Raw genomic sequence first — 19,848 nt, 5'->3', positions numbered from 1 at the left:
TCAGCCCCCAGCACAACCCCAGCTCCATGTCTGCAGAGCTGCTTCCAGCTGCTTTCCACCTCTTCATCCTCACCCCAGACCCACCCCAGGCCCAGCCCCAAACAGCCCTTGGCCACTTACCTCCCCAGTACCAAGGGCACAGCACAAAGGAAGCTCACAGCATTATCCTTCCTTCCTCCCATCCCTGACCCCCCCCCTTCTCCACCCCCCCCCAGTCACAAGGCTGGCTGTGTGGGCAAATGTCACCTTTATTCCAGGCTGCCTTAAAACGAGTGAACATAGAATATATTTATATTTTATATATTTATAAGGTATTTTTCACGATGGGGTCTGAAAACCTGAACCGGATGTTTCTATTGATGAGTGATGGGTGGCTTTAGGCTTTATTTTGGGGGCAGGGTGGACAACATACGTCACCACCAGGAAAGGGGGAAGGACCCCTCGGGGTATAAAGGGGGATGGGAGGGAGCTGCTGTGGGGTCTCAGGGTAAGTCTGTGCTGGTACCCCCTGCAACCACAGGGAGCCCTGCAGGGGAAGGAAAAAGCCCTTTTTGTACAGCACACATGGGTAAAGAGTTGAATTTGAGGTCTTGAGAGCATCGGGAGCACCACCCACAGGGGGAGACCTTTCCATGACCCACCCCAAGCTCTCAGGCCCCCAACCAGCCCCCATGAACCAGCCCAGGGAGGGGACCCCCAGCATGAGAAGCGATGGATCCAGAGCCCCCAGGGGGGGACAGGAGGAAGCAGAGCTGGGGAGGGAACAGGGGGCACAGCTGGGCTCCCTCCAGGAACAGCCAACAGGGAGGACAGGGCACAGTTCACCTAGGGGCTGGAACGTGGGGCAGGGGGCCGGGACACCCCCACCCTCCTCCTCCACCCTCCTTGGAAGCAACAGCTCCGTGCTCAGGGTAGAAAGAGAGGGAACATGCAGGCAGCTCCTGCCCCACCATCAGTTCTTCAGGATGGCATCGTAGGCCTGGTACACGTACTGGGAGACCTCGGGCGCCCGGCATTTTAGTGACAGCTGGGGAAGAGAGGAGACACAACAGAGTGAGGGCTGCAGTGTGCAGCCATGTCCCACCATCACACACACCCACAGGGCACAGGCTGGGCCTGAGGGCTCAGCACACCCATGGGAAGACATCAAGCTGCTCCCAGTGCCCTTCCCCAGCCCCACAGCAACGTTCACATGCATGGAAGCAGGCGTGCATCTTGGCTCAGGCTTTCACCCACTGCCTGTAGCTCCACTGGGCATTTCCCCAAGGACACCTCCTAACCCTGCCTTTGTTCCAGAGTTGTTTTTAATGTCCCAGTACTCTCAGCTCCTAGAGTTGCAGGGCAGAGCTGAGCATGTATGCACAGTACAAGGACCTGCAGCTATCCTCATTCAAAGCAGACCCACATTGGGGCAGGGCTGATGGAAATGGTCTGACCCCATCAGATCATCAGGGAAGGGAAAAACAGCCAGGCACAGCCCAAAGAACAAGGGTAGAAACCATTCTGCTAACCTCCAGATCCTGCAACAGCGGGGCAGGCAGCAGTGGGCAGGCAGGCAGCAAGGGAGACACAGAGAGATGAGTCAGCACCAGAACTCATCCCCACCACCCCAAGGAGAAAGGCTGTAAGGCGATGGGGAAGGGGACAAAGCCCCAGCACTGTGGGTTATGTGGAGGGAGAATGGGGGGCCAGGACCTTGCAGCTTGCTTCAGCAACATTGCTGGGGTGATGGCTGCCTCCCTACTGCTGCACCCCCATGGAGAGCACACTGAGGGACATGGGGTTACATCGGGTGGGGACAGCAGGGATTGGGCCGTACCGTGAAGCTGGGGTTGCTGGGCTGGATGCGGAGCTCTGCCAACACCCAGATGCCATTGGTGAGCTTCAGAGATTGGTAGAGCATGTCCTGGCCCTCCACGTTCCTCTTGGCGATGGTGAAGATGTTACTGCCTTGGAGCTTGCTGCTGACAGCATCTGGGTGGGCAGAGGAAGAGCTCAGCACTATCTCCTGCTAGACCCAGCCCTGCTTTCACCCCATTTTCCCCATTGAATCTCTTGGAGGGCCACGTTTCTAGAGCAGAACAATCCTGCCTGGAGACAGGGAGGCTTTGGGGAAAGGACAGGAGGTTCCAGACCCATGAGGACGAGGCTGGGGCTTCTCAGTCCTAGGTCAGCCCAGCGCTGCCTGAATACAGGGCAACAACCCATCTGTCACTTGGAGGCCAGCAGTCTCTCACTGTTACCACTGGGCAGGAATAAGGGGAGCTCCCAGCTCCCCACAGCAGGGGGGAGGTGACCGTCAAGTCCAACTCTGAGGACAAGGCTGGCCAAGAGCCCTCGTGAATGTTTGGACTCACCTGCATTGAGGGAACAGTCCTTGATCTGGAACTGGGCCTCATTTTCGTTGGGAATGTCCTTCCAGGTGGCGAGGAACATCTGACGCTCTGCAGCCAGAACAAAGCAAGACACTGAAGTGACAGTGGGATCCAACCCCTCCAACTCCCAGCACAGGGCCATGCTGTGGTGGTGGAGTTGGGGGTTGAGACATCATTGCAGCATCCCTCCAGCAGCCACCCAAGATGTCTCTCACTCAGCTGCTTGCTTTTGGAGTCAGCAAGCTCAGCTGCCTTGGTGAAGAGGTTGGGAAGTGCCAGGGACTGGACAGCAAGAGCTCCCAGGGGCAGCAAAAGGCTCAAGTCACCCTGGGTACCACAGTGTGGTGATGCTGACACAGCCATGCTCCAGACTCCCATAGGTTTCTCACTTCCCGGGGTTCCCAGCTCCAACCCCAGGGCTTAAGAATGTGTTTGGGAGGATTTTAGTGAATGGAATGGCATCCGTGCTCCAACTCACCCATCTTCCCATCCTCCACAAAGAGGATGTGCAGAGGGTAGAGGGTGCTGAAGTAGAAGACATCAATGTTGTTCTTCACCGCAACCTGGGATGGAAGGAAAGACACTGGGATGTCAGCACACAGAGGGGATACCTGGCTCCCACTGTGAGCCCCCCAGGTGGGTGCTCTCACCTGCAGGTTGTTGAGGGGATCCATCTTCATGACAGAGCCCACAGTGTTCAGTGGGAGCGAGATCTCCACCGACTGGTTGGGGGCAAGGGGTGCGTGCACCTGGAGGGGGGCAGCTGGGGCCAGGCCAAAGCTGGGAGGACACACAGCACTGGGTCAGGGCTGTTATCCCACTGTTACCCCTATCCCCACCCACCAGCTCTGGGACCTCCAGGAACTGCCTCATCTACCTGCACCATCATTTCCTCCAGTCATTAAAAGAGTCCAACTCATTCCTGCCCATGCTGAGACAAACAGAGGTACCCCCCAAGTCTGCCACCTTTCTCCTCCAGATCTCCACTCATTTTTAGTGTTTTTGTACCACCCTGTTCGGAGCAGCTCTTTTTTTGTGCTCCTCTGCGTTCACCAGGACAAACAAGAGGCCATCCATGCCTGTGGAGGCGCTCATGCCCCAGGAAACAGCCTCCTCAGTCAACTTCTCAGAGGCCTTGGGTTGATATCCATCACCACCGGAGCCATCAGGGAGAGAAGGATCATCACATGAGGCTGTTCCCTGGCAGATGTCACCGCAGCCCTGTCCACTCACCCTTCTCTGAGCTGAGGAGGTGATACCCAGCCATTCCCACCAGCCCGTGATACTACAGCCTAGGAGACACCTCACCTGTTGCGGTTGAACTGGATTGCAAAGTCAGACATGACCTGCAGGGCCTTGTTGGTCAGCACCAGGTCCATACAGATGGAGCCCACCTGCCGGCTGAAGGTGCCCGAGATCTCCAGCCCCTTGGCTTTCATGGCAGGGAGCCACACCTGGGCAGAGACAGGAAATCCACAGAACTTAACCCAAACTGAACCCTTTGGTACCCTCTGCCCTCAGCCCAAGGCAGCAGGAGCATGACACCGGAGTGCTGCTGTCCCACTCACCGTCTTGGGTGCCACGTAGGACCCTGACAGGGTGCCCACTCCCCCAGTGAGGTCAAAGAGGTCCCCCAGGTCACTGCTAAGAGGTGCTCCCATACCAGCTGGTGCTGCAGGGCCAGGCGCTGTGAAGCCGCTGCCACCCATCTGTAGGGACAAAGGAACGTCAGGGTCACAGTGGTAAGGAGGAGGGGAGAAGAGGGAGAGGCAGGGGGCGCGAGGGCACTCACAGCAGGACTGCCTCCCACATCGCCACGCAGCTGCAAGAGACAGAGACTGCGGTTGGTGCAAAGGGCGCTTCCGAAAAGCATCGGCACAAGCGAGGACTTGGGGCCACTGGGGGTGCCCTGACCACACACAGGGGACAGGTGGCTCCTTGACATGGGTGTGTGCTTTAGTGGTGGGGCTCAGGAGACGCAGGTCTGGTTGGGTTTGGTGGTATGAGGGTTTATTCCAACCGTGTTGATTCTATTTTAGCTGAGCAGGGCTGAGCTCAAACCTCAGCTGAGCTCCCTACACACAACAGGAGCCAGAGAGGTGAAGGCTGAGTAGTTTTGGGGCTGTCTGGCTACAGGGGGTCTGTGAAGATGGACATGGGCATGGCAGGGGCTAGGGGCTAAGAAAAGGTCTGATCCATACCCCTTCCGACTCGTCCCCCATCTCCAAGCAGAAGCAGGCAAGGCAGAGAGGAGAGCCAGGCACATGCAGAGAGAAGCCAGGAGAGAAGAGACAAAAACAGAGAGAGAAAAGAAAGGCAGGAGGGAACAGATTAGTCCCACCACATCTCCTCCTCCTCCTCTGCCCGCAGGTTTGGGCTCTCTGCAGTTAGCAGGGCAGGTCCCCAAGTCATGCAGCTGCCTGGGATTGAATAGGGGCTTGAAAAGGAACATCCCCCCCCTTGCAGAAGCACAGCAGGTCCATAGGACAACCACAGCAAAAAGGCTGCATGGAACTCGCGTGCAGGAACAGGAGCTCTGCTCCAAGCATCAGACAGGGATGAGCTTAATTAGCATCCCTCTGATCACAAGCTAGAGCAGGAACAGATTAGCCCAGATGTCTCCAGACAGAGAGCTCCAAGCAGGAGCCTGCCCACCCACACCCAAACCCCAACAAGGCAACTCACCAGGCTATCCAGGCCCCCTCCCAGGAGGTCCACAGCTCCCATCTGCACTGAGGAGGCAGCCATAGGAGGTCCACTGACCGGGGGGCCCAGGTCCAGGTTTAGCAGGTCACCCAGCAGGTCGCCCTGTGCAGGGATGACAGCCGGCTGCTCCGCTGCCTGCCCAGCTGAGGGGGCTGCCTCGGGGCTCTCAGCACTCTCACTCCTAGGGCAAAAGAGAAGGGAGAGACATGAGATGCCGGAAGACACCTGGTAAACCTCCCATGGGCTTTGCAATGAGACATCCCATTCCAATGGGACTCCTCCTCAAAGCATTTCTTCTGGTTTCACCTTCTACTTACACCTGAGATCTCCAGCCTTGGCAGGACAGCATGGAGCCCATACTGCTCCTACTCAAAGATGCTCCTCCTACAGGGGACCACCCCTGACCCTCCATTCACTGGGTCATGCTGTGACCACAGCAGTCAGCCCAGCTCCACATCCATCCCCATTGCATGCCCCCTGCTCTGGATGGCCCAGAACCCGGTGGGGACATCCCTACAGCTGGCAACAAGGAAAAGACACTCACGAGCCTGCTCGTGGGGGCAAGCTCTTGTGCACAACCCCTCTGCTCCCCTCCACAAAGGCGCTGGGCGGCTTGTGATAGACAGAGGCCAATGTCCCGATGTAGCAGATGAGCTCATCCAGCAGCGTGGGCTCAATCAGGTCTGTCTCTTCAGAAATAAGTGGTTTCTCTGCCAGCACCACCTCCTTGGCAGCCACAGGATCAGTGGACAGCAGGCGCCAGTAGATGTAGCCACGGTCCCGCAGGTCAGGGTTGTCGGAGTCCTTTGGGAAGCAGGGGATAAGCAGCAAAGCCACGGGGCAGGGGAAGCTGTAGAGCATCCCACAGCCACAACCACCTTGGCCCCACTTAAGTCTTGCTGTGGTATTAGAGCGGGTAAGTTACAGCTGTGTTGCATTCCGTGACAACAATTGGACTCAATGGCTTTGGAAGTCTTTCCCAGACTAAACGGATAACTGTGCTCAGCTACACTGACACCACTGGCTTTCACGAGGAAGCAGCACATCCTACAGGACGTGGTATCCTCATTCTCCATGACTCTTAACTGCAAGCTCCCCCACACTTAAGCCATCATCCACCTCCAGCCACAGGCACTGCATCATCACAACCTGCCACTGCTCAGGAAGGTTCAGCAGGGTTGGTGGGATGTTTTGCTGGGCACAGGAACTGGCACCCACCTGTGTGGCCAGGCTCAGCACCTGCTGCACCAGCTCCTGGGTCTCGGTGGGCTTCTTGAGGAAAAGCTTCACGATGGCTGTCAGCAGCTGCAGCTGGACCTGCAGGCACCAGGGTGAGATCAGGGAGAGACGCACAGAGGAAGGACACGAGTGCTGGGATGGGATCTTGCACAGCAGGTGGAAGGAAGTTTCCACAGGTGATACCACCAGCCCCAGCCTAAGGTGACTGAGCCCAGGACTTTCCAGCTCCAAAGGGCTGAACTGTGCCAGCACCGGTGAGCAGCTGACCCCTTCCAGCCTTGATGAAGGCTCGGGTAGCATTTCATAGAGGATGCTTTGCATTCACGAGGACAGTCCCAGGATCTCACAGCGGTGGCTGCTGTGACACCAGCACAACCACCAGCCCCACATCCACGCTGCCCACCCCCTGCACCTGGGTGCTCTCGTCATGGAAGCCCTCCAGGAAGCTCTCCAGCAGCTCATCAGCGTTGTCGATGCGCTCGGCGTACTCGCCCACGATCCAGATCATGGCAGCCCGTGCCTCAGGCTCATCCAGCGAGTCCAGGTTCTCACACAGGGTGGCAATGACACTCTCATACCTGTCAGAATGAGGACACGTCACCAAAAAGCTCTGCTCTCTAACATCACCCACAGCAGGACTGCTGCTGCTCCCAGAAACTTCCTATTTTCCTAAAGGAAGACTTCAACCGAGCAAAGGGGAGCACAAACAATGCATCGCCATCTAAAAATGGGTCTGTTTGACTCTTGGGAGGTTCACAAAGTGAATACCAAAACGAGCACATTTGGTTGCATCCAAGCTGCTTTCAATACAGTTCTGCTTTCAATACAGTTCTGCTTTCAATACAGTTCTGCTTTCAATACAGTTCTGCTTTCAGTACAGTTCTGCTTTCAGCATGTGTGAGGATTTCTAATTATCTTTGCTGAGAAAGTCTGGGTAGCTGGAGGAAAGAATGGGAGGATTTATATAAATGTCTCTTTTCAGAATGACTTTAACAGAAACCAAGCCAAGGACTGAGCATGCCACTGCTTCATATCCAGACTCATAAGACACAGCACAGGGATGTTTGCTGAGCAAAACACCCTTTTCATGTGCACTGTGACACCAGCCGTGCCAGCCTCGCTTGTCTGCTCTCCATCCTTCCTCCATCCCCAAATGACTGTGCAGACTTCTAGTTTACTAATTACTATCACTACTCCACCTGCACTCCAGGCACCCAAGTCTGGAGCACAGGAGGCAACCCCAGCCCCACGTACTTGTTGGGGTACTTGCGGAAGATGTCCTTAATGACAACGATGGCCTCCTGCACCACGTAGTTGACCTTGGTCTGGATGAGATCCAGCAGGGTGCTGACACAGCGCTCTGCTGATTGCTGTTGGAGAGGCTCGGTCAGTGATCACTTCACACCACCATCCAACAACATCACGCACCCCCCACCTCCCCTAACCCAACCCAGAGCAGAAGAGGGGGATGCACCTGTGTTGTCTCCCCTCTTTGCAAAACCCAAATCCTCCATCTGTTCCACCAACAGATGGTAAGGGGATGGAACACGCTGTGGCCAATGGAACAACCCTGGCCCATTCCCATCTCCTGGGAGATCATCCCTGGGATGCAACAGCCGCCAGCTGATCCATCACAGGCTGCAGAGCAACGTGTGCTTAACCACAACCACCAGAACACCAAACAAGTGGGGATGGCACAACAAGGCTGCCCCGTTCCTCCCCACACCAGTCTCACCTCCACCTTGATGGCACAGCGGCCAATGGCTCGGACTGCCTTCCTCACAAAGTCCACATCCACCTCTGTGGCATATTCCTTCAGCTCAGCCAGCACCTGCCATGGGAACAAAGTGGTGAGCACTTGGTGGCCAGGACAGACACCAACCCACTGATCTGCCCAACACCCCAAATCCCAGCTGGATGCCAAACTGTGGCCAGATGAAGAATTTAACCCAGCAGCCACAGCTCTGGCAGTACTGAAGCACAGGACAGGCAAGGAGGAAGCACTGACAGGAACAGCCAAGCCCCTGTGCCCACTGAGACCCCAACCTGTGCAATGTTGGCCTGGGAAGCCAAGCGGATCATGATGTCCAACTTCTCCAGCTTGACATAGATGGGGTCATTGTACTTGACGAAGAACACCTTCATCTCATGCTTTAGGATTTCAGGTCTGGGGGACAAGGAGAGGCAGTGGTTAATAGACCTGGCCAAGGCAAGCAGAGCTTGGAGTTGCTCCTTGGTCATAAGCAGAAGAAGGTTTGGAGGCTGCTCAGTGATAAGGAGTCCAAGATGCTGTGATCTCCCCACTGAGAACTCTGGCCCTTGGATTCCCTTTTGCTGACACACGGGAAACACAGACCAACCTTGCCTCAAACAACGAGCAGATGTATGGCAACAGGGCGCTCTGGCCTTGGCAAAGTTGGATTAGACATCATGAGGAATAGGGAAGCCAGCCCAAAGCCCAGGGCCAAAATGGACCTTCCTTATCAGAACAGCCTCTAAGCTGGGAAGGGGACAGGCCAGGTCCCCAGGGAGCCAACCTGCTTTCTGCATTCCCACTCACAGGGACATTAATTACTTTCCACTTCTCCCAGGAGTTGCTGCTATTTTTAATAGGCAATAACAGCAAAGCCAGTGGGGCAACAGATCAGTTGATTGCAGATCTCCAGCTGGCCCTTGCTGCCCTACACACAAATGAGGGGCCTCGGGCACCTCCTGCCCTCCAGTAGTAGCAATAGATCAGTCAAAGGACGAGAGGACTTTCAGGAGTTGCCTGTCTGATAAGGACAACTACAAAGAAATGGCTCAAGAAAATCCCTCACTAGGATAAGAAGATTAAACCAATGCTCAGCTTTTAGTCTTTCCATCCCTCCCCAAAATAAGCAATAAATTAAGTGAATCCCATCCCATCCCCTCAGCTGATGCTCTGTGCCCAACCCCTGGATTTCAGTGATGAAAAAGACTAAATGACAGACTGTGTCAGAAAATAGCCTGGATGCTATTCCAGCCATCAGAAGGCCCAGCACATTGGGCACCCAGCACCTGTAGGCAGGAGGACACCCACCTCTTCTGCACGATGAGGTTGATGTTGCGCAGAGCCACGTACTGCAGCTCGGGCTCAGCAGACAGCAGGGTGACAAGCGGCGGGGCCAGCTTCTTCAGCAGTGTACCATAGTAGTCCAGGTCCTTGGACAGCATCTCCATGAACTTCATCAGCACCTTCACTGCTGAGAGCACCACCGCAGAGTTGGCGTGGGACAGCCGGGGTGTCACCCGCTCACAGATGCTGCAGGGGGTGAGGGCAAAGGAAAAGGGAAGAGTCAGAGCCAGGCATCCTACTTGGAACTCCAAGGAATGAGGTGTTGGCAGGGTTTGTTACAAAGCAGACAGCCTGCACTTGAGGTTTGCCCCCAAAAGATGCAGAGCTGGCTCTTAGAGGCTCCTGATAATGGTTATTTCCCAGTAAAGCCCCATCTGCAGTGGGATCTCCCTGGTGCCCAGGCTGCTCTCCCTTGATGCACGTTAAGATCATGACTGGAGAAGTCTGTTCCTTGTGTCAGTGTGGGGACAGCACTAAGAGACTGTGAGTCCCCAGGAACAGTGCTGTGCTGATGTCAGCTGCTCCTCCCCCAGCTGCAGGAAGCCAAGGGTGGGGAGCAGTGCAGAAGGGAAGTGTGAAGGCACTTCTTGGAAGGGAACAGGCTGCGTCAGCCCCGTCCAGCCATCACCCTGCCGTCCTGCCCCACCACCTCCCTCACCTCTGGGCCTCCCGGTCATCCTTGGGCATGTAGTTGGCCAGGCAGTCCAGGATGAAGATCTGTCCCCATTCAGTGCACTCGTTCAGGGCTGTGAGCAGCTTGTTGATGGACTGGGGGTTGAGGTCCAGCAGGTTACTGCTCGGGTGCGACTCTGCAATCTCCGACAGCGCTGCTACTGCATTAGCCACTACCTGCCAGAGGAGATGGGACACGTGTGAAGGGACAGCGAGCACAATGGGATGGCAGTTGTGGTTCTGGAGAAAAGCTGCTGCAAGCAGATGAGATGCGTCCTCAGTGTGGGGCCCTTGCTCTGACATCTGGGCACCAGCTTCTCCTCCACACAAGCTGATGTGCAGATGAGCTATCAGCACACATCACCACCACCCACACTGTGACTCTTCCCCCATCACTACTTGGCAGTTTGGGTGGGCAAATCCTACAGCCCTGTGCTCCTCCTGTCCCCTCCCGGCAGTCACCCTCAGCAGGGAAACAGCAGAGAGCCACCACCACATCAGTGCAAGCTGGTGTGAGAAGCCAAACATGCAGCATCACAGCATTCCCAGCCAGCAAATCCTGTTTGATGCCTTTCCTGCTCCCCATAGGGTGCAGAAGCTAATAACAAAGGGGAAATAATGAGATCTCACATCTAAAAGCAGCCAGGAGACGGTTATTGGACAAGAAAAGCAACCCCAGGGACAGCCACCCCCAAAAGCAATCTGACAAGCAGCAAAAAGCATCAAGAAATGAAGAGGAACGTGGGAGCAAGGATACAGGGCTGCAAAAACAAAGGAGGGCATCTGCTGCACCAGACAGGGAAAGCAAGGTCTGATCACCATGGGGTTGGAGTCCGAGATGAGATCCTTGAGGGTGTCCAGGAAGCCCTGGTCCTCCACCAGCTGGGCATTGATGTCATGGAGCTTGGCCACGCAGACGGCCGCTGTCTTGCGCACATACGGGTCCTCATCCTTCAGGCACTTGCGCAGGGGCTCACACAGGTACTCTGTTATCTTGTCCACACGGATGCAGCCCATGGTCCGCACGGCCAGGGCACGGATCAGAGGGTTTGGGTCCTCACAGTCCTGCAGGGCCAGAGGGGACAGTGAGAGCTCCAGCCCCTCCAACCACAGCCATCAGCAGCAGCTTCAGGACCTTGACTTTAATTCGGGTTCCTGAAGTCCTGAGGTTATTTGCATTCAGCTCCTGAGTGGAGTGAGTGCATCCCACAGAAGGAGTTCAGTCTCATTCCACTGAATTCTAACACTGTTAGAGCAGCTCCTGTTCCAAACACACCACAGAACCAGGCGTGTGCCCGGCTTACACCAGGGACACAACCCACCCAGCACCCCCCAGAACAGCCACCCGGCCTGGGGAACACAACCAGCACAATCACTGTTGTTGTTTTTTCCTTTTAAAAACACCAAAACTTCCTGGAAAGCCTCCCCACAAAAGGATCTGGTGGCCCAGGGGCTTCCAACAGACACACTCCCCAGCTCCTGCCCACAAAAGAAAGACCACGTTCTCTGCAGCAAGCTCAACAGGGGGCATCTCCAACACCACAAACATTTTACTCTTGCACCATGGGGCAAATTTGCTCTTATCCCATGCAAGGGGAGCCCTGATTTGCTGAGGGAAAGCCTTGGGCAGCTGCTTGCCCTCCCTTCGGTGGCAGGAGGCCAAAGTGCCGCCCCACAGTCCCTTCCCCTCACCTTCACAAAGGTGTTGACAGCCATGATGGCCATGTCAGGCTGGCTCTTGGCGTAGTTCATCAGGTAGAGGTAGACCAGCTTCTTCAGCTCCAGGTTGTCTGTCTGCATGCAGTTCACCACGTCCGGGAAGAGAGCGCTGAAATGTGAAGCACCGCAGATCTCAGGGCAAGTGACTGGGGTGTTAACACAGACATGATGCCCTGCTGGTGTGTGCCCCTTTTATCCTGGGAGAGCCACCAAACCCCATTTAACCCGGCCTTGAGCACCTCCTGGAATGGGGCACCCAGTGCCAGGGTCTCACCACCTTCTAAGTACAGAATTTCCACCTAACGCCTCACCTAAGCTTCCCCTTCTCTTTGTTTAAAGTCATTCCCACTTGCCCTATCGCTGTACAAAGTCACCCTCTCCCTCTTTTATAAGCTCCCTTTAAATACTGAAAGGCTGCAAGGGGACCCCTCCTCTTCCCTAGACCGAGCTGGCAACCTAGAAGGTATCCTCCATCCCAGATGACTCCACAACCCCACAATACAACCCTACAACCAGCCTGTGCTCACAAGCTCACAACCAGGCCTAAGCAGCCCATTGTGCTGGGTCTGAAGCACAAACCCCGGGGCAAAACCAGCTTTGGTGACTATTCCCCCCCTGCCCTGCAGCCCGTGGGACAGGAGGCCGGACACACCTGACGTCCTTGCCGACAGTCATGGATGCGATCACCTTCTTCACCGCCTCCTTCTTCTTCTCCTTCTTGTCGCTGTTCAGCTCTGCCTTCAGCTCGAAGATCTCCCCTATAGGGGAGGCAGGGGGTCAGCAGGGAGGTTCTAAGGGGGTCTGTGGGTGTCAGACCCCCACTTATGGGCCCCAATGGGATCACAGAGCCCGGCCCGGCCCAGCACAGCGCGGCCCAACCTCCCCCTGTGTGTGTATACAAACACTGTCCCATCTCTCCCTATGGTAAGGGCCGCCCCCTCACAGCCCCGTGCCCCCCCCAGGCCTCCCCGCAGCCCCCTCACCCTTCTTGGTGGTGGTGAAGTACTTGGAGTCCGTCATGGTGCCGCCGCGTTCCCTGCCGGGAGATGCACGTAACCATTAACAGACCACGTTCATTTTAACCCCCTAAACCTCTCGGTTCCCCCCCCCCCCCCCCCCCCCGGTTCCGCCGCCCCCGGCCCGAACCTGCCACCGCACCGAGCGCTGCCCCCGGCCCAGAGGAAGTGAGGAGAGAGAGCTTCCGGGGAGGGGATACGGGGGAGGGGGCGGAGCTACGGGATGGGGGTGGGATGGAGCGGGGACAGCGCGTGGGGACACGGGGATAATGGGGTGGATATGGGGGGGGATGTGGGATGGGGACGTGGAACAGGGGTGTAGTGTGGGAGAAGGGATGGGAGGTGGGAAGTGGGCGGAGGAAAGGGGGTGGGGTGGGATAAGGGAAGGGATGGGGATGGGACAGCGGGTGGGAATGGGGGGACGAGGAATGGGAACGGGATAGAGGGGGCTGGGTCACATGTAGGGGCATGGGATTGGGAAGGGGGAGACGGGGGGTGAGGGACGGGATAGCACATGGGGACAGGAGTGGGGACATGGGGTGTGGGCAGAGGATGGGGTGGGATGGGCGAGGAGAGGGTGGGGACAGGGGACAGGGGTAGGGGAGGCACCGGGACAAGGGAAGGGATGGGGATGTGGACAAAGCGCAGGGACACGGGATGGGACGGAAAAGCGGCAGGGATGGGACAAGGGATGGGGCGGGGAGCGGCAACAGGGGATGGGAGTGCTATATGGGGGAGATGGGGTGCGGACAGAGCTTGGGGGCAGCGGATGGGAAAAGGCAGAGGGCAGGGGGACGTGGCACGGGGATGGAGAACGTGGGACAGAGGGACACGATGCTGGAGGGCAGAAGCACACGCTGTGTCATCCTCCTGGAACCACAGCAGCACTGGGGCCACCTCGCAGCCCCTCCGCGCACTGACAGCCGTATGGCCACTCCAGAGCGGCCCCGCGGGTTTGGCTGCTCTGCAGAGCTGCATCCCAGCGCTGCCCGGCACTGCAGCAGCTCCGTGCGCCAACGCTCCAACCCTCAGCACCGCGCAGTGTGGGCGGGGGGAGGGAAAAAAGAAAGTGATGAGTAGGGAGGATGCGATGCGCAGGACAGCGGGCTGTCAAGGTCAGCACACGGGGACCCCGCAGCCCAACGTGCAGCAGCTGCGGCCCCACCACCAGCCCACCTCCAGGGTCCCCCGGCAGGGTGTTGAGTGGCTGGGATGAGACATGAGACCGCATAGATGGGGTGGTCAGAGAGTGCTGACTGGCTGAGGAGACGGCAAGGCACCAGATCGAGTGGTCCCCGGGTGCTGGTGGAGTGGGTGCTCTTTGGGTACCAATACTGGGTGCTCCACGAGTTCAGATACTGGGTGCTGGCATTAGGTACGTGTGGATACCAACACTGGGTGCTCCATGGGTGCTGACATTGGGTGCTGACATTGTACATGTGGATGCCAACACTGAGTGCTGTCGTTGGGCGTTGGCACTGTGCTCCATGGATGTCAGCACTGGCTGCTCAATGGATGCCCACACCAGGTGCTCCATGGACTCCAGCACTGGATGCCCCATGTGCCAGTTGCTCAAGCAAGAGGGTGATGGCTGCACCGTGGGTTTCTCTCCTGGTTCCTACCCCCCTGCTCACCCGAAGACAACCGTAGAGCAGCCCACACCCTACACCCCACAGCGCTGCCCAGGGTCCCGTCCCAAAGGATGGGGGCCCCATTGCAGTGCAGATCCTCCAGCACAGAAGAGCTCTCGACCCCTACCTGAGGTAGAGATGAGGCCCCGTGGGAGCCTATGGCCTCGTGGGGCGGCCCCACTCCCTCCCGTGGGGTTCCCATCGTCTCCTCAGGGTCCCTCTTCCACCTTGAGGCCCGGCTCCCGGACCCCCCACCCAACGCCTTCAGGGCTGCGGCTGCTCGAGGCGGTGCCGCTGCCGGTGCCCGTCACCGACCCCGTGCCGGTGGAGAGGCGGGGCGGCCCCGACAGCCCCTATAAAGCCGGCGGCGGCGGCAGTGGTGCCGCAGTGAGGGCGGGGGCCACCATGAGCCTGGTGCTGGAGGCCTTGTTGGTCCCCCCGGGGGGGCTCCGCAAGGAGTCTTCTCGCTTCGCTCCGCGCTCCGCCGCCTCTTCCAGCGGCTTCCACTCATGGCCGGGACCCCCGGCTCCGGCGGGGAGAGCGCGGGGAGGCGGCGGGGGCAGCGCGGCCGCTTCCTCCACCGAGAGCCTGGATTCGCTGAACGGCGAACCGCGGGCACGTAACGAGAAGGAGCTGCTGCAGGCCCTGAACGACCGCTTTGCCGGTTACATCGAGCGGGTGCGGGCGCTGGAGCAGCAGAACCGGGCGCTGGCGGCGGAGGCGGCGGCGCTGCGGCAGCAGCAGGCGGGGCGCTCGGCCATGGGCGAGCTGTACGCCCGGGAGCTGCGCGACATGAGGGGGGCATTGGTGCGTCTGGGGGCCGAGAAGGGGCAGCTGCGGCTGGAGAGGGCCCGCCTGGCGGAGGACGTGGCCGCGCTGCGGGGCAGGCTGGAGGAGGAGGCGCGGCAGCGCGCCGAGCTGGAGGCGGCGGCCCGCGGGCTGGCCCAGCGCTCTGCGCAGGAGGAGAGGGCCCGGGGGCCGCTGGCGGAGCGAGCCCGAGCGCTGCGAGAGGAAGCGGAGCTGCTGCGGAAACAGCACCAAGAAGAGGTGGGCGCGTTGCTGCGCGGGGCCCGCGCCGAGCTGCCCGCAGAGCCCCCCGCCTCGCTGCGGCCCGGGGTCACCGCCGCGCTGCGCGACCTGCGGGAGCAGCTGGAGGGCACGGCGGCGCGCAGCACGCTGCAGGCCGAGGAGTGGTTCCGCGGTAAGAGATAAACCCGGCCCGATGCACGGAGCGGGAACAGCCCGGGGAGGACGGGATCCCTTCGTGCTTCCTTTCCCCTGGAGGGGCCCCTCGGGCGGGTGAATGCGGGGCTGCGGGTGGGCGTTATGGCCGGTCCCCCCCAGCCCAGGGTTGCATGCTGTGCTCTGGGAGGGTGGGAGTGACCCCATCCCGTCCGTTTGCAGGGCACTGCACGAACAGTCCCGCGGATGTTTTGGGGGGGGGCAGTGAGGTCGCTTTCCCGACTCCCCTCCTGCTGCAGGGAGTCCTGCTGGAGCGGGGCCAGGAGTGTTGCGGGGACTGCAGCACAGCGAAGGGAGAGGGTGCCGCATCCCCTGCGGGGGGACAGGGCGTGTCGCATGCGCTGCTGGGAGGGGCACTACGGTACGGGGGGAGGAAGAAGGGGGGGGTGGTACCTCGGGGTTGCACACACACACGGGTACGCTGCCATCGCTCCGGCACCAGCGGCCGGAGCAGCGCGTTCAGCACCGCGGACAGCGACAGTTCAGCACCGCGGACAGCGGCAGCGCCACTCCCATGAGCGCGGCGCTCCGCGGGGCTGGGGGCGCTGAGTTCCACCTCCCCCCGCCCCATAGAGCCGTGGCGGGGCTCCGTGGCAATCCCTGCTTCGTCCTTCCCCGCCACTGCTCTTCTGGGTGGTGTATCTGGCCATAGTCCAGCAGGGTGAGGAGCTTTGCTGGGGAGGGCAGCAGCTCTTCAGGTGCAAAAGATGGTGGCAGGAGCTCAAGGGAACGGGGAAATGGTTTACTCTGCAGGAGGTCCAGGTTGAAGAGAAGCAGTGCCCAGCCTGTCCTGTTCGGGTACCTTTATGTCCCTGAGAATGGACACCCTGCAGGGCTGGCTCTGCAGAGGGCACACACAGAGGGGGGTAGTGGTATACGAAGATTTGCAGTTCCCCATAACAGGCAGGCTGCAGTCTCCCTCCGTCCCTGCAGTTTTTCCTTTCCCTTGCTACAGTGAGGCTGGACAAGCTCTCTGAAGTTGCCAAGGTGAACACAGACGCCATGCGTGTGGCCCAGGAGGAGATCTCTGAGTACCGCCGCCAGCTCCAGTCCAAGACCACCGAGCTGGAAGCCCTCAAAGGGACACAGGAGTCACTGGAGAGGCAGAGGCAGGACTCAGAGGAACGCCATCATGCAGATGTCCTCTCCTATCAGGTAGCATGGCGCAGTGGGCAGAGTCCCAAATCTGTCACTTGATGCAAAGGGAGCATCCAGCTGTCGGGTAAGGGCAGTGCTGGGGCTATGGCCTCAGGGATGCTGATGTCAGCAGCAAATACGTTTGGGTTTTGAATGCAACAGCCTTTCCCCAGCTCCTGTTGTTCAAACAGCCAGAGCCTGAAGTTGCATCCAGGCTTCTGTGTCTGGCACCTGCAGTGGAACCGTCCCTTGTGTCAACTCCTTCTTGGAGGTGGTGCAAGGCTCAGGGTTTCCCTCAACAACAAAATGGAAGAGCCCCTGCATTTTCCCCCTTCCCTCCTTGCATGGCACCAAGTGACCCTGTCTGTTGCAGGAAACCATCCAGCAGCTTGACAATGAGCTGAGAAACACCAAGTGGGAGATGGCAGCTCAGCTCCGCGAGTACCAGGATCTGCTCAACGTCAAAATGGCCCTAGACATTGAAATTGCTGCCTATAGGTATGGGGTTGGCAAAGGGAATGGGGGTGCATGTCTTGGCCAGTCCCCAGTGCTGGTGTCTCTGAGAACATTCCTTGAGAGCCCTTGCTAACACCTGGAGTCCTTCTTAGTAAGACAGTGACAAGTCTGTCCTCCAAAACCAACCTCACACAGGGATTGTGGAGGGAAGGGTGAGGAAGACTGCATGGGGGGATGGCATGCAGATGGCAGAGAGGGAGATGTTCCTGCAGGGTGTGGTGCAGCTGCTGATGGCCCTGCTCTGGTCTTTTCCTGGCAGAAAGCTCTTGGAAGGAGAGGAGTATAGGATTGAGACCGGCTTTGGAATGGTCTCCTACCCTGAAGTGGTCCCCAAGGCTCCCAGCATCGCTGCCAACATCAAGGTGAAGAGTGAAGAGAAAATCAAGGTGGTGGAGAAATCTGAGAAGGAGACGGTGATTGTAGAGGAGCAGACAGAGGAAATCCAAGTGACTGAAGAGGTAACTGAGGAGGAGGAGACTGAGAAGGAAGCTGAAGAGGAGAAAGCTGAAGAAGAGAAGGAAGAGGAGAAAGCTGAAGAAGAGAAGGAAGAGGAGAAAGCTGAAGGTGAAGAAGAAGCCAAGTCTCCTGAAAAAGAAGAGGCCAAATCCCCAGAGAAACCCGAGTCCCCCACAAAGGAGGAGGCCAAGAGCCCAGCAGTCAAGTCCCCAGAAAAGCCCTCAACACCCGCAAAGGAGGAGGCCAAGAGCCCAGCTGTTAAGTCTCCAGAGAAACCTGCAACCCCCTCAAAAGAAGAGGCCAAGTCCCCAGCTGTCAAGTCCCCAGAAAAGCCCTCAACACCCTCAAAGGAAGAGGCCAAGTCCCCAGCTGTCAAGTCTCCAGAGAAACCCGTGATCCCAGCTGTCAAATCCCCAGAAAAACCCCCAGTGCCCTCAAAAGAGGAGGCTAAGAGCCCACCTGCCAAGTCCCCAGAAAAACCTACAGCACCCTTAAAAGAGGAGGCAAAGACCCCAAGTGTGAAGTCCCCAGAAAAGCCACCAACCCCCACAAAGGAGGAGATCAAGCCTCCACCTGTTAAATCTCCAGAAAAGCCACCCACCTCCTTGAAGGAGGAGGCCAAGAGCCCAGCTGTCAAGTCTCCAGAAAAGCCACCAACCCCCTCAAAGGAGGAAGCCAAGAGCCCAGCAGTCAAGTCCCCAGAGAAACCCACACCTCCTTCAAAAGAGGAGGCCAAGAGCCCAGCTGCCAAATCCCCAGAGAAACCCGTGTCTCCCCCAAAGGAGGAGGCCAAGACCCCGACTGTGAAGTCCCCAGAAAAAGCCAAATCTCCGCTGAAGGAGGAAGCCAAGTCCCCGCAGAAGGAAGTGGCCCCAGCCAAGGAGCCCGTCCCCTCCCCTCCAAAGGAGCCAAAGGCCCCAGCAAAGGAAGAGCAGCCCAAGGAGGAGAAGGCTCCCATCAAGCCTACAGCAGAGGGCAGGAAGGATGAGGCTCCCAAGAAGGATGCCCCAGCCAAGGTGGAGGAGAAGCCCAAAGAGAAGGCAGCTGCTGGGCCAGAGCCTCCAGCCCCACAGGTGAAAGAGACCAAGACTGCCTCCAAACCTGCAGAAGAAGGGAAAGCTGAGAAGGATGCTCAACCAAAGCCCCAGCAGGAGGCTGGCAAAGCAGCTGTGAAGGAGCCAGAGAAGCCTAAGGCTGAGGGAAAGGTGGAGGAACCAAAGAAAACGGTGGAGGAACCAAAGAAGGAGAAGGTGGAAGACCCCAAATCCAAACCCAAAGATGACTCCAAAGCCAGTAAAGAGCCCCCCAAAGCTGAGAAGCCCCCCAGCAAGGAGGGCAAAGCCCCAGAGCCAGCACCTGCTGTGGGAAAGAAATGAGCAGAGCTCCTCTGGGAGCTGGAGCTGCTCCGCTCCCCTCCAAAGTGTGAGACGGGGACGGTCCCCACGCTGGGTCCCCCCCAGGCAGGCCTTACCTTAGCAATATGTTTGTGAGAGACACAGCCCCTCGCTGCCCCACGCCAGTGGTATGTTCCGATCGCTTCAGTAGCAGAATGTGATATATGCAGAGCGCCCACATTTAACACTTGAATTATAAGGAGGAGAACAGATCCCAGGGGAACCGACTGCCCTTCTCCAATAAGTGCATTTATTTATTGTATGTGCAATGGATGGACAAGTGTAACTCAGCTCTAGCTGCTTGGGATGCGTGCTGTGGGCTGGCTGGCAGTCCTTCCCTCTATGGGGTGATGAGCGTCCCCCTGGGTAGTGACCCCAGCTGTAGCTGTGGCTTTGGGGGAAGAGGTTAAGCACTGCAGGAATGCTCACGGAAATACAAAGTGCACTAGGAAACACGAGTCCACTGTCAATTGCTTCTGTGCAATAACCAAATAAAGTGCTTACAGAGACACATTGGCTCTCGCTGTCATTGACTGGCAAAGGGGAGGAGGTGAAGGGATGCAGGGAAGCTCACAGGAGGGCATGAAGGGCTGCATGTCCTGCACGGGGGATGGAAACAGGGCCAGTCCTCACCACACTCCACAAAGG

At 58.1% G+C, this 19,848-nt stretch overlaps 2 protein-coding genes and 1 non-coding gene across 5 annotated transcripts; 1 reads left to right on the top strand and 2 right to left on the bottom strand.

Moving 5' to 3' along the window:
* Window positions 1-230: 230 nt before the first annotated feature.
* On the bottom strand, window positions 231-12,989 carry AP1B1 (adaptor related protein complex 1 subunit beta 1). 3 transcript variants are annotated; one of them, XM_015878149.3, is made up of 23 exons: window positions 12,955-12,989; window positions 12,792-12,844; window positions 12,461-12,566; window positions 11,782-11,917; window positions 10,909-11,154; window positions 10,076-10,266; window positions 9,382-9,603; window positions 8,367-8,487; window positions 8,056-8,151; window positions 7,575-7,690; window positions 6,733-6,898; window positions 6,300-6,398; window positions 5,626-5,885; window positions 5,061-5,262; window positions 4,577-4,597; window positions 4,168-4,197; window positions 3,944-4,084; window positions 3,684-3,829; window positions 3,026-3,155; window positions 2,854-2,938; window positions 2,358-2,444; window positions 1,820-1,974; window positions 231-1,027 (listed from the first exon to the last, which is right to left on the bottom strand). In XM_015878149.3, the coding sequence occupies exons 2-23, from the start codon at window positions 12,826-12,828 to the stop codon at window positions 953-955; spliced, it is 2,868 nt and encodes a 955-aa protein (XP_015733635.1). In that variant the 5' UTR covers window positions 12,829-12,844; window positions 12,955-12,989; the 3' UTR covers window positions 231-952. The 3 variants fall into 3 exon arrangements, with proteins under 3 accessions (XP_015733635.1, XP_085364892.1, XP_015733638.1); XM_085508766.1 differs by lacking the exon at window positions 4,577-4,597; XM_015878152.3 differs by lacking the exons at window positions 4,168-4,197; window positions 4,577-4,597.
* On the bottom strand, window positions 3,475-3,579 carry LOC116654137 (small nucleolar RNA SNORD125). Its single transcript, XR_004309082.1, has one exon. It is a non-coding gene; the product is annotated as a small nucleolar RNA SNORD125 (small nucleolar RNA).
* Window positions 12,990-14,854: 1,865 nt separating the features above from the next.
* On the top strand, window positions 14,855-19,711 carry NEFH (neurofilament heavy chain). The gene is made up of 4 exons (XM_015878121.3): window positions 14,855-15,656; window positions 16,653-16,852; window positions 17,208-17,332; window positions 17,610-19,711. Exons 1-4 carry the CDS (start codon window positions 14,861-14,863, stop codon window positions 19,180-19,182), a joined length of 2,694 nt encoding a protein of 897 aa, XP_015733607.2. The 5' UTR covers window positions 14,855-14,860; the 3' UTR covers window positions 19,183-19,711.
* The last annotated feature ends 137 nt before the right edge of the window (window positions 19,712-19,848 follow it).

The sequence above is a fragment of the Coturnix japonica genome, chromosome 9 (assembly GCF_054131305.1).
Source record: "Coturnix japonica strain WE chromosome 9, WE-NBRP24, whole genome shotgun sequence".
NCBI lineage: Eukaryota > Metazoa > Chordata > Aves > Galliformes > Phasianidae > Coturnix > Coturnix japonica.
The sequence above is the reverse complement of the archived record's forward strand: the minus strand, read 5'-3'. Positions and strand labels throughout refer to the sequence as shown.